The sequence below is a fragment of the Vombatus ursinus genome, unplaced genomic scaffold, assembly GCF_900497805.2.
Source record: "Vombatus ursinus unplaced genomic scaffold, bare-nosed wombat genome assembly UNPS02015012.1, whole genome shotgun sequence".
Lineage (NCBI taxonomy): Eukaryota > Metazoa > Chordata > Mammalia > Diprotodontia > Vombatidae > Vombatus > Vombatus ursinus.
The window spans coordinates 973852-986689 of NW_020954790.1; the positions used below are offsets into that span (position 1 = coordinate 973852).

General features: G+C 55.1%; 1 protein-coding gene across 9 annotated transcripts in view; it reads left to right on the forward strand.

The window, feature by feature from the left end:
* GGT5 (gamma-glutamyltransferase 5) overlaps positions 1–12838 on the forward strand; it is a 30747-nt gene that overhangs the window by 16912 nt on the left and 997 nt on the right. Inside the window, exons 10-16 of one of the 9 annotated variants that reach the window (XM_027845642.1) lie at positions 1872–1978; positions 6369–6487; positions 6969–7079; positions 11276–11438; positions 12029–12181; positions 12409–12476; positions 12713–12811. In XM_027845642.1, the coding sequence (XP_027701443.1) occupies positions 1872–1978; positions 6369–6487; positions 6969–7079; positions 11276–11438; positions 12029–12181; positions 12409–12422 (667 nt within the window). In that variant the 3' untranslated portion in view covers positions 12423–12476; positions 12713–12811. Of the gene's footprint in view, positions 1–1871; positions 1979–6368; positions 6488–6968; positions 7080–7279; positions 7922–11275; positions 11511–11607; positions 11920–12028; positions 12182–12408; positions 12477–12712; positions 12812–12838 lie in introns of those variants that run through there. The other 8 variants (XM_027845644.1, XM_027845646.1, XM_027845645.1 and 5 more) reach the window with 8 other exon arrangements.

Below are 12838 nucleotides of genomic sequence, written 5' to 3' on the forward strand. Positions count from 1 at the left end.
TCGGGGAGGGGTTGTGCGCTCTTCATTTGCTTGGATGGAGAAACGACCGTGCTTATAAGCACCCGCAGTGACTCAAGACAGAGTCCCTGCCTCCAAGACCTTCCATTGTCCAGGTTGGCTGGGTATGTATCCACACAAGGAGGTCCTTAGTAATGTGGGCTCCTGCAAATCTGCAGAGGGAGAGAAATCCGGCTCGCCTAAGATCAGGGCAGGCTTCCCATAGGAGGCAGCAGCCTCGAAGGGACACCCAAGGCAGATGGACATGAGGAGGGAGGGTACTGCCCAACGAGGCCCCTGGAAACAGCCGCGAGGCCGGTCGGGCCTGCGTGTCCGGTGTGTGGAGATATTTGGGAGCCACAGCAACTCAAGATGAAGGTGCAGCTCATGGGCAGCTAGTAACATCAGCTTCTGGGTCAGGAGCGGTGGGTGAGGTGTGCGGCCAGTGAGAGATCCGGGAGAATCAGAGGGCAGCAGGAGTCGCTCACGCATGAAGGAAGGGGGGCACTCCCCAAGACGCCGAGCAGTGAGACGCCCACTTCTTACGGCTGCCTGCCGGGCTGCGGTCGTGGACAGAAGGCCAGCGACCCCTGGGGAAGGTGGCCGGAGAGAGGGAAGTAGTCTGGGAGGACAAAAGCCCGACTCTGCCTCGCAGCCAGCGCCCCTCCAAAGACAAGCATTCCTGCTTTGCGGAAGGGGTCCCCCGCCACGAACACTGCTCACCGGCATGGTCGCGAGACAAAAGACAGACAAGACCGCGGGTGCCAGCGCCCCAGAGGAAAGGCTCTCAGCCAGCTCCCAGAATCCTCGGGCTGCGCCACCCCTTTGGAGCTGATTCAAGGCAGACAAAGATGCCCCCCAATGGGGATTAAGCACAGCAGATGCCCGCTCTTAGCAAGACTGAGATTCCTGCTTTCCGAAAGTCCAGGGCCCTCCCTGAAGGGGGCAGTTCAAGGAGGTCTGGGAGGATTCTGGGGAATCCAGACTTCAGACCAGGACCCTGGCCTCCCTGTAGCCTGCCCCAGGTTCACGGGCCAGAGGAAAGGATAGCGGCTTCAGGGTTCGAGGACCAGGCTGGAACCCAACCTCTGCACCCGCTGCCCATCTGATCTGGGGCCCCACTCTCAGCCTCTCCAAGTCTCTGTTACCTCATCTGTAACGCGAGGGCGCTGGAATGAGATGGCCTCTAGGGTCCTTCCCAGAAGCCCAGGTCCAATGGGAGGGATGCCATGTGACCAGGAGCCACTATTAACCAAGAGGACCCGGTGGTTAGGAGATGGAAGCAGAGGCCCTGCCCTCAGGGGGCTCCCAGTCTGATCCAGAGGAGGACAGGTGGAGAGCTGAGGGGAGAGGAAGGGTCCTGGGCCAAGGCAGGCTGTGGGAGGTCCCGGGACAGGCACAAGCTGAGGGTGGTCAAGCGAGTGAACCAACAAGCCCGATGGGAGGGCCAGTGAGATAAAAACACGGCAGAGGGGCCCAGAAAGTCAGGGGAGCGAGCCAGGGGGCGCACCGGAGCTGGCCTTGGGGAAGGATTATGCCAGCTCTCCAGGTAGACAGTCACCTAGGACTGAGGCCTCGCTGGCAAAGAAGAGGAACAGGGCGAGATTCCAGGAGGGAGGGAGCCCCTATAGCTAGAGTGAGATGCATCCAAGGGGGCCGCATGAGGGAAGTGGTCCCCAGCCCAGACTGCCGTCAAGGACTCTGGGCAGGAGTCGCCAGCCTGGGGAAAGACAGAAGTGGGCGCAGGGGGGCGAGCCGAAGGTCAGGCAGACTGAGGCCAGCTGCTCCAAGGAGACGAGGGAGCCCCCACGCAGGGTAGGAGAATCTGGAGGGCAAGGGGCGCTGCCCAGCCGGGCCTGCTTCTATCTCCCCAGGTTCGGCTCCATGGTGTATTCCCCAAAGACTGGCCTCATTCTCAACAACCAGCTACTGGACCTCTGCTGGAGGACGACTCCAGGCTCCAGCGTGCTGCTGAGCCCAGGTAAGGGCAAGCGTTTATGAAGCACCTACTGTGTGCGGGGGCAGGCGTCTAGAGCCCTTCCCGGACCCACAGGAGCCTGGGCTGAGCAGGAGCCAAAGGCGCTCACCTGCCCACAAGGGTTTTACACCTGGCTCTCTTAGCCACATTAAGCACTTTCCTTGGGGCACACGTCGAGCCCGGGGCCTCTCGGGGTCAGACCGTGGGTCTTGGGTTGCTTTTTGCCTTCTAGAATGGTTTGACCAATCCCCAGCTCTGCCAGCCAGGAGTAGCACGCCTGTCTGCCCACAGCACCTCCAACATTGCCTCTGGTTGTCTGGTCACCTTTGACCACTGGCTGGATGTGAGGTGAAACCTCAGGGTTGTTCGAAGTTATGTTTCTTATTATTAGTGATTTGGGATAATCTCTCTTATCTTGGCTAACAATTTGCAGTTCTTGTCTTGAGACTGGCTTGTTCATATCCTTCCGCCATTTAGCCACTGGGGAATGGTCCTCGGTCTTATACATTTGTGCTAATTCCTCTTAAGTCTTAAATGCCAGACCCTCTGTGAGAGATGTTTAATGTGAACAGTAGGGCATTGACTCAGTCTCCCACCCTACTCCCCTAAAGTAACTACCTTTACCTAGTGAGAACACCTTCAGCAAGCAAGGTCAGGCATTAAACTAGGTGCCTCCTCAGTTTGAAAGGGGTGAAGCCACGGGGTGAAGAGAAATGACTGCACAGGAACCGTGTCTGGGAGCCTCAGTCGGGCCCTGTGGGTCTTGGATAAAACAGCAAGCCACTTCCGAAGCTGGGCTTGGAGTATCTGGGGGTCCAGCCGCCCTGGAGGAGACATCTCTCCAGCCAGCCGGAAGACAAGGAATCCCTTCTGGGGAGAAGTGGAGAGAAGGCATTCCATCTATTCTTCAACCTTGATACCTTGATAGCCTAGATAGACAGAAGACTTGGGCTTGCTATGGGCATCCCAGTCACGTCCCCAAGCCACGAAGGAGGACTCCCCTCGTACCAGGAGAGAGGAGCTGCCCCATCACCAGCCACGCACGTGCCCGTCACTGCCCCCTGCTTTGCTGCTGTTTTGCACTCAGGCTGCCCATGGAAGGGGGGTGGGGATGGCAACTCCAGACCCTGTGCTGCAAGGGGGGCGGTCCTCATCTTGTCACGTTTGCTGAGATCCATGAGGGAGATTCTCCACCCGGGCTTCTAGTTAATGGGTAGCCTAGATTCCAGGGTCCAAGAGAAGGAAAGAATACGGCCCCTCAATTTTTCCTTTAAACTGTGACTCCACAGTACCGAGTTTTCCCCTGTGACTCGGCGCCAGTGCAAGTCAGACTTTTGCCTCCTTGGATGCTTACGCAATATTTGTTTGGGGCCATCCAAGGGGGAGGCTCAGAGCACCTCTAAGTACCAACATGGAGGGGCAGCTAGGTGGCACAATGGACAGAGCACCGGCCCTGAAGTCAGGAGGACCTGAGTTCAAATCCGACCTCAGATCAAACACTTGACGCTTACTAGCTGTGTGACCCTGGGCAAGTCACTTAATCCCAATTGCCTTAAAACAAAAAAATAAAATAAAATAAAATAAACAAGTAAGTACCAACATGGAGCAGTTTGCCCCGAGATAACTCACAAATGTTCAGGTTTTGTCTTCATACTCTTAAGTAGACCTGGGAGGTTTGCCCGATTGTGCCATGCATTGAGGCAGCTTTCTTGAGCTCCTCACGGTCAACCAGTCCATAGAACAAGGTTTGCCTGCTGGCTCAGGAGCCCACTCTAAGTACTTAACCCCTTTGGGGAGCCCCACACCTCTTTGAGGACTTTTCTGAGTATGTTTCTCTGATTGAACCCACTTGTGAGGGGTGAGTTAGGAACCCCTCAGGGCCCCCTGGGGAGAATCGGAGGTGTCCTCGGCTCCTGGTGTAGACTCTGATGACAGTCATCGCTGTTCCTAGGACGCTGCCAGGACACCCACGAGGTGGCCAGTCTTCTGACCTTTGGTACAAGGACCCAGAGGAAATGTGCTTGAATTTTGAAATCGGCTATGGCACAGGGACATGCCCAGTGTAGGACCGGCAGGTGGCGCCATAGTGCACAGAGCACTGGACTTGGAATGAAGAAGACTTGGAATGAAGAAGACTCGGTCTTCCTGAGTTCAAATGTGGCCTCAGACACTTGCTAGCTGTGTGACCCTGGGCAAGTCACTTCACCCTGTTAGCCTCAGTTTCTTCACCTGCAAAATGAACTGAAGAAGGAAATGGCAAACCGCACCAGTATCTGTGCCAAGAAAACCCAAAATGGGGTCACAAAGAGTCGGACGCGACTGAAAAACAATTGAACGTCAGTAGAAAGGGATACCTAGAAATTTTTTCTGGACTCTAAGACCCCAAAGCTACTCTGTGGCTTTATTCCCCCAGAGAATTATGGAAGAATTTTTCTTCAGGACGGTTTATTTTCTCATCTGAAGGGTAAGGGGGTAATTTCCAGGAGATCCTACACTCCTAATCCCCAAGGAGAGAGCTCCACGTGCTGGAGACACTCCAAGGGGCCAGGATTTTCTTCTGAGAAAGGAGGTTTGATTTTCTTTTCCTTTTTTTCTTTTCCATATCATATTCTGGGTCAGAGAAGACTGTTTGCAATCCCCAAGACGAGCACTAACCGATGAGAATTTTGCAAAATTATCATTTGTTAAGTTGTATTGCCATGGACGGGGAAGAATGTGGAAGAATGTTGATTATCGATTGTGATCTTGGACTGTGCCCCATAGACTTTTCCTGAAACTCTTTGGGACAAAACAGTAAGGAAGACCGTCCAAAAGCCCTAAACTTGCCCGGATCCCTAAGGAGTTCTCTGGATCTGGGGCTGCTGCCAAGTGCAGTCCAGCAGATTTGCTGAGGACAGCAAATAGTCAATGTCATGCAAGGGGTAGGGGGAGAAAGCATAAAGCTGAAGAGTCAGTGAATAATTGGGCCCCCACCCCACTTTGTCAGGTGACAACATCCTTTTTGAATCAATTAATCGATCAGAGGCATAACACATCCTCAAGCCATTGGGAAGAAGGAAAAGCGTTCCACACAGGAAGTATATAGGGATCCGTTAGAGACTCAGTCGCATCTCGTGGGGCTGGGGTTCAAGGGCAAACTGGCTGGAAGACCAGGCACTGGCGTGGCAGAGACCCGTATCAGCCCTTGCTTCTCCTAGCGAAGCCCTGGCAGGGTCTGTCTCCTTGCCCTCCCCTCTTCTTTGGCGAGAGGATGACCATGAAAAGGTCAGAAGATTTTGGACATCTCGTGGGGTCCTGGCAGTGTCCTGGGAACAGCAATGACAGTCTACACCAGGAGCCAAGGACAAGATGGCCAAAGTAACTACAAAGAGCCAGCAGGAAGCTATACCATAGAAGGAGAACTCTGGGATGACCCCACACGGGCAGAAAAGGACTTGTCTCCAACCAGGAGCTGTGCAGCTTTACCTCCTTTGCCTTCTGAGCTCCCTGGACTCTGTATGTACTTGTGGGAGAGTACGTCCCAACCTTTGAGGAGATGTTCTTGGACATAGCAAAGACCTGTCTCTAAAAGCTAAATAAATCGGGTTAGCTCCTGGATAGCAACCGATCACCAAGAGGGAGGCTTACGGCTGGGGGCAAATGAACAGGAGCAGCAGAACACCTCCAGCCCCTCGGGATTGCCCCGAGGACCCGAGGGCAGGAGGAGACCCCTCCCTCTCCTGCATTCTGCAATCCTGCCAAGCTCTCCTTGGCTGTTTTTCTCACCCAGGACACTCCATCGCACGTGTCTTTCCATCTGTCTCATAAGCAACTCAAGCAGAATCTTCTCTCGCTGAGCTCCTACTAAGCGCCAGACAAAATGAAGAGAAGTGGATGAGTCCCTGGCACTATTCAGAGTCCTTCCACTGAGGGAAGAGAGGTAGAAAGAAATCAAATGCCGGCACAGGATGCCCCAAATGGAGCCAGTTATGTTCTCCTCAATCCCACTTTGGATGAAACACCAAGTTTCTTCAGCAGGGTCCCCACCAGTGGTGCCAAGCCCCAGTTAGCAGCAGCAGCATCTGCAGCAGAGGGGCGAGCTCTCAGCCGAAGGCAGACGCCCTGGCTGACCACGATTCACAGTTCTGTGGACCCATGTCGGCAGGAAGGCTTTGCCTTTGATCCCAGGGCTCCCCTTGCCCCCCTGTGGAGACTGCAGAGGACAGTTTTTGCTACCTCGGGCCATCAGAGCTGGGCGATGGGAGCAGCTTGCCCAGCTGCAACATCTGCTGGAATTCCCCCTTAGGGAAGGAAGCCCCTGAGAAACCCCTCCGGTCTTCTCTCTCTGGGGAAGGGGGGATTCTGAGAGGCCAAGGAGGGCTTGCTGGTCAGTGAGGTAGAATCTCTCTGTCAGTTCCAGGGGAAAGGCCCCCCTCTTCCATGGTACCATCCATCTTGATCTCCAAAGATCAGAAGTCCAAGCTGGTGATCGGGGGCTCCGGAGGGCAATTAATCATTCCAGCCACAGCTTTGGTGAGTGAGTCAGCCACGCTTGTCTCCTCTGCTCTCCCAGACAGCCTGGGCACTGAGCCCCACCCCATGCCCATGCCTATCCCCAGGCAACCTAGAGGTAGTAGGTCACATGCTGGGGTCGGAGGGGCCCCAGTTCCTCCCCATGTGTCTGCTCAACACCAGCCCCACCTTTGCCTCACCTGCCCAAGGCAGGCAGCTCTCCTTAGCCCAGATTCCTGGTGCCCGCTGATGAGGATCCAGTGTCCAATGCCGGGACAGGTTAGCTGGATTAGGGTCCTGGCGCTGCCATGGCCCGCCTGAGTGGACAAGGGCACCAGCAATGCTCAGTGACGCCCAAGGGCCTTTCCAGCTAGACCACTGGCAGAACAGACCTGCCTTGCCCAGTGTGTGGTATCTGTGCCCAGCAACTATGGCCCTGTACCTGGTCCCCTGGCCAGTGTCCAAGGCCTCTGTCACTGCAGCCACTCCCTCCTGTCCCCAGGCCATCATGAACAGCCTATGGTTTGGTCTGGACCTTCACGAAGCCATCAAGGCAAAAATTCTCCACGTGAGTCCCACAACCAAGGTTCAGTTTGAGCCAGGCTTCGACCAGGTGAGTCTGCAGGACCATGGCCCTGCCCCTGCCCCTGCCCCACTGGGCCCCTCCCTGGGTCTAGGCTTCCCTGGGGTGCCCCGGGCTACCCTCATCCCCAGGTAGCTGCCAGGGTGGAGTGGGGACCTGCTCTGTGGGGGGTAGGAAGGTGTCTGGCAGCCCCAGGCCAGGTCTTTCCTGCCCACTGCCTCCTGCTGCAGGAGGTCCAGGATGAGCTCATTAGCTGTGGACATGAATATCAAAAAAACCCCTTCTGGCTGAATGTGGTCCAAGCCGTGGCCAGAGACAAGCTGGGCTGCATCTACGGGGAATCGGATGAGAGGAAGCTGGGGGAGGCAGCTGGCTACTGAGCCCGGGCTAGACCCAAGCCATGCCCACCTGGCCAGCTCATCCACAACAGAGTCACCCGGCCCACCGGGCAGCGAGGAGCCATGGGACCACATTGCCTGTGCTGGATTTTTAGAGAAAGATAAGAAAGGAGGGGGGTGATGACCCATCCCTGCGTGTCCTTGGGAGCGGCTGGGACCTTGGGCTATCAGAAGTGGGTCAATGAAGTCCAAGCTTCCAGAACGACCTGGAGAGGACCGGCCTGGGCTAAACTTGGGAGGCTTCCCTTCAGGGGGCTGCCACTCTCAGAGACTGGGGGCAGTGATCTGGGTCAAAGCAGGCGGACCATGCCTGGGAGGCTGCAGATTTGTCATTTGTCATCCAAGCCCAGACCCCAACCTGTGGGAGGAGGCTTTCCATCTGTCTACTCAGCCATCATTGATTAAATAGACCTCTTTGTTGTTGAGTCACTTCTTGGCACAGACAACGGAGGGGTTTTGCCATTGCCTTCTCCAGCTCATTTGGCAGATGAGAAAACTGAGGCAAACAGGGTGAAGTGACTTGCCCAGGGTCACACAGCTAGCAAGTGTCTGAGGCCAGATTTGAACTCAGGTCTTCCTGATTTCAGGTTGGGAGTTCTATCCACTAGCTCCCACCCCGTTAAGCACCTACTATGTGCTTAACACTGTGTTAAGCACTAGGCATCCAAAGAAAGGCCAAAGACAGTCCCTGCCCTCAAGGAACTGTCAATCTAATAGGAGAGACCAGCAAACAGCTATGTCCAAAGTAGTTATGACTGGATGGTAACAGAATCAAGAGTGGTTGGGAGGTGGGGTTTTAGATGGGACTGAGAGGAAGCAGAGGGGGTAAGGGGGAGGCAGGGGGCAGAGGAGGAGGGAGGGAGAGTGTTCCAGGTCTGGGGGGAACAGCCAGAGAGAATGGCTGTGTTTGTGGGACAGCCGGAGGCCATTGGATTGAAGAGTACGCACATGGGCAGGTGTGTGTGTGTGTGTGTGTGTGTGTGTGTAAGACTAGAAAAGTGCAGTGAGACTCATTCCAGACCCAAGAGTTGGGTAGGGAAGGCTCTTCCTCCCCAGTTTACAGACAGGAAGACTGAGGCTCAAAGCCAGGAGGGATTCCAAAGGTCCCAACAAGTTAGGGTCCCCGTCACAACCAGGAGCCCCAGCTAGCCCCTGCCTGTGCCCCATCCTTTTGCCACCTCTGGTTTTAGGCAGGGGCATGGGTAGTCAGGAGTGGGCTGGAACTGCATCAAGGATGTGAAGTCTGGCCCCAGCTGAGGCAGTGAGGCCCAGGGCCCATGGAGTTGGGGAGGAGAATGGTCTCTAGCACAATATCTAGTAATAATCCTAGCCAACACTTAGGTGGCACTGACTCTGTGCCAGGCACCATGCCAAAGCGCTTCACAAATATCATCTCATTTGATCCTTACAACCACCCTGGGAGGGAGGTACTATTATTATCCCCATTTCACGGATGAGGAAACTGAGGCACAGAGGTAAAGTGACTTGCCCAGGGTCACACAGCTAGTAAGTATCTGCTGCTGGGAGGACTCTGCCACTGCACCCCCTAACTGTCTTTTATTCCTTCAGTTCACCCTGCTGCCCACACCCACGGTTCCCTGCAGACGGGCTGAGTTCTTAAGCGCTTCAGTCCCCAGAAGCTCCTGGCAACGAGCTTGCTCGGCCCAGGTCTCACAGCCCCCTTTCCCCCATGCCTCAGGAATTCTCAGAGAGCCCACGATAAAAATGGGTAGAGTTAACAAAGAATGCTGGTTACCAGAGGGACAGTGCGCAGAGTTGAAGCTCCACCTTCCCCTCATAATAGCCATCTCCAGCTAAGTTCATCTGTCCAGGGGGCTCGGGCAGCAGCTTTGGTGGAAGCAGAAGTCCTGTGCCTTCTGCCCCTTGTTAGTCAGGCAAGCCTTCCTGGGGGAGAAAGTACAGCTGGTGTCATAGGTCAGCAACCCCCAGGTCTGCTCCCAGCTTCATTGCCTGCTTCTCCAGTTAGAGTGGCCCCCTCAGGCTCTCCACCGCGTGGAACTGGAAATGGACACAAACACATAAAACTAACACACCACACAAGGAGGACGGAAGGGTACGGGACCTGGGCCCGTTCCTCTAGCCAACCGGTTCCTCTGGCCATCCACGGCTCCTCTGGCCGTCCATCTGCAGCTCCTCTGACTGGCTGGTCACAGCTCCTCTGGCTGGCCATCTGCGGCTCCTCTGGCTTTCCATCCACGGCTCCTCTGGCCATCCATGGCCCCTCTGGCCAGCTGGCCACAGCTCCTCTGGCTGTCCATCCATGTCTCTTCTGCCCATATTTTGAGCCATCATGTTCAAGCAGAGCCATAACTAAGAATCTGTGTGTCTGGGGCGCGGAGGACCAGTAGACTCAGGACCCGCAGCCATGAGGAGACAAGTGTGCCTGGCATGGCCACTGCTTGTGTAGAGGGGAGGGATGCGTAGGGCAGGGCCCCTCATTGAATCCATTCTAGCTCTTGCTGCCCAGCATTGCCACCCCTGCCTGTCTAGCTTCCTAAAGACTGTCCGGGGGCTCCCCAGGCCCTGTAAGGACGCCCTAGTCCTGTGAATGCTCTGAGCCCCCATCCCTCAAGGCTTCCCCAAGCATTCCTGGAGTCCTTCCACCCCATCTCCCAGTCCCGAGCCCTCAGTGGGCTAGAAGGACAATTCAGTGTCCCATTCCTGCGGCAGGAGGAGAAGGGTGGGGCAGAGCACGACACATTTCTCAGGCCAGGGGCAGGCCCACTAGGTTCAGCTCCGGAAGACTGAGGTGGCCACCTGCCTCAGGTTAGGCTTTAGAAAGCAAGGGAGTTCAGAAAATAGTGGAAGTACAGAACCCTAGGTCTAGGGACAAAGTCCCCCCTGGCCTGTGGCAAAAGGGAAGCTTCCTGCATTCGAGGTTGGAAGGCCAAAGACCAGGATCTGCTGAGATCTGTCCCACCCTCTCCCCTGTCCACTCAAACATGGGGGTGGGGGAATAAAAACAGTTCCTGCCTTGAGTGAGCTTAGATCCTTCTGAGGGAAAACAACGCGTGCACAGTTAAGGAAATGCATGGCAGTTGGAGAAGGGAGACAGATCTAGGAAGCTAAGGAAAAACGATACCTGAGTTGAGCCTTGAAGGACATTTTAAGTTCCAAAAGGCCAAGGAGACAGTATTCCAAGTGTAGCATCAACGCCCCCCCCCCCCATGAAGGCTCACTGTCCCCACTCTCTCACACAGCCAGAGAGTGGCTCGCAATTTATCCTCAGAGTTTTTGGTGGTAACCCTACAGGATTAAGGTTTCTAGTATTGTCACTCATGAGCCCCCATCTAGTGTGCTCCCTATTGATGATCAGCCAGTGAGCCCAATCAGCTTTTTGGAAAGGGCATTTTCTAAGGTAGTGTAATAAACACAAAATATTTTCCCCACAGCTTCACAGGAAAGAACTTGGGGGAGGTCACGTTCTCTAATCATAAGTGTCCCTCAGGTTTCTGCGCTGAGTCCTCTTCTCCCTCTCTATTATCTCACTGGGTGATCTCATCAGCTCCCATTGATTAAATGACCATCTCTGTGCTGATGATTCTCAAATCTCCCTTTTCTGCCCCAGCCTCTCTGCTGACCTCCAGTCTTGCATCTCTGACTGCCTCTCAGGCATCTCCAACTGGTTGTCCTGTAGACATCTTAAACTAGATGTGTCCAAAACAGTTCATTATCTTTCCCCCTAAATCATCTCCACCTCCTAGCTTCCCTATCATTGTGGAAGGCACTGCCATCCTCCTACTCCCTCAGGCTCCCAACCTAGGAGTCATCTTGAATGCCTCACTCTCTTTCATCCTCCATATTCAGACTAGGTCAATGTCAGCCTCCGGCCCAGGTGCTCAGGGAGGACAGCCGGCATCTGTGTCTGCCAAGGTGGCAAAAGCCATCAGGGAGCAGGAGAGAAGGAAGGATCAGAAGAAGAAACTGGGGGTGCTACACTGGGAGGAGACTCAGAGAGGAGCCAGCAGAGGTGAGAGATCACCTAAGAAGGCTGAACTTGGCTCTGCTTAGCCCACGGGCTCAGAACTGGGAGCCTGAGGAGGTGAGATTGTGAAGCTCTCAGCGTAGTGCCCCGAATATAGTTAACACTTAAATGCTTCCTCCCTCTCTTCCTTCTTTCTTTCCTTCCTTCCTTCTAGTGCTGCCTCTGAAGGTCTTTCAACAAAGGCTGGAGGACCGCTGGTAAGACAAGAAGGGATGAGAGTGAAAGAGAGCTGAGCCATGAAAGCCGCAGAGGGATTCAGGCCAGGGCATCAGGGAGTGACCAGGGCTGAAGCCAGGCTGTCCAGGAGCCCTACTCAGTGACTGCCAGACTGCCCTGATACTAGGAAGTCTGTTTTGCAGGGGGCCTGGGCTGGCCCTTCCCCCACTGAACTCCAGAACCCTGGCACCATCCCCCTCCTCACACCACCCCCCTCCTCACACTGTGAATAAGGGCTCTGTGTGTAAAGGTCAGAACGAGACCAGGCTGCCAGAACGGAGAGTCACATGATGTGGGATCTGCGCCAAGGCCCAGCTGGCCAGCCAGCTCGTTGGTTCTAATGCCTGTCCCATTTCCAGGTAGTACATCCTCTGGACACCCACCAGACAGCTCTGGGATGTCCTGCCTCATGAGAGCACAAGATCAGTCCGTGGTCGAAACGCTGGGTCATCCGCAGCCCCCACCTCCATCCACAGTGCCTCCCCTCCCCCCACATGGCACGGCCCTTCAGGGTAGGTGTGTTCTTGACCCTGGCCTGAAGACTGGAGCTCCCTGGGGGCCTAGCCCCTTTTCATTAGCTCTGTGTCAGCTCAGATCCAGGTCCCCAAGAACCATTTCTGTGCCTTCATTTCTCCACTGCAGGCAGAGGGGTTAGGGCTAGGTCAAGGGTCAGCTCCCAGAGCCTGCTCTTTGCGAGCCTGATTCCCCATTCTGTCCCTTCCTGCACTCTCCATTCCAGGCAAGCTGGCCTAGAAGGTATTCACTGTCCTGGACATGCCATCTCATGCCTCTGCCGCCTTTGTGTAGGTAAGCTCCTAGGCCCCAGATTCCCTCCCTTTTCACCCCCTCCCAGCTTCCTTCCAAGCACAGAGAGCTCGAGTGCCACCTTCAACCTGAGGGCTTTTCCCATGCCCTCATTATTGATGTTCTCTGTTTGAGAGCGCTTTGCACAGCTTTGTGTTTCTATCTCCTGTCATATGTTGTATCCCCGGGTAAAGTCCCTGAGGGCAAGGCCTATCTCCCTTTGGTCTTTGCATCCCCATCACCAGTGCAGTGTCGGACACATAGAAGGGCGTAATCGGTCCAATCACTGGCAATCACCACTCCTCATGTCCAGCCTACCCCATGCCATCTCACCCCAGGTGGGCCTGTCTCCCTACGTCCAGCCC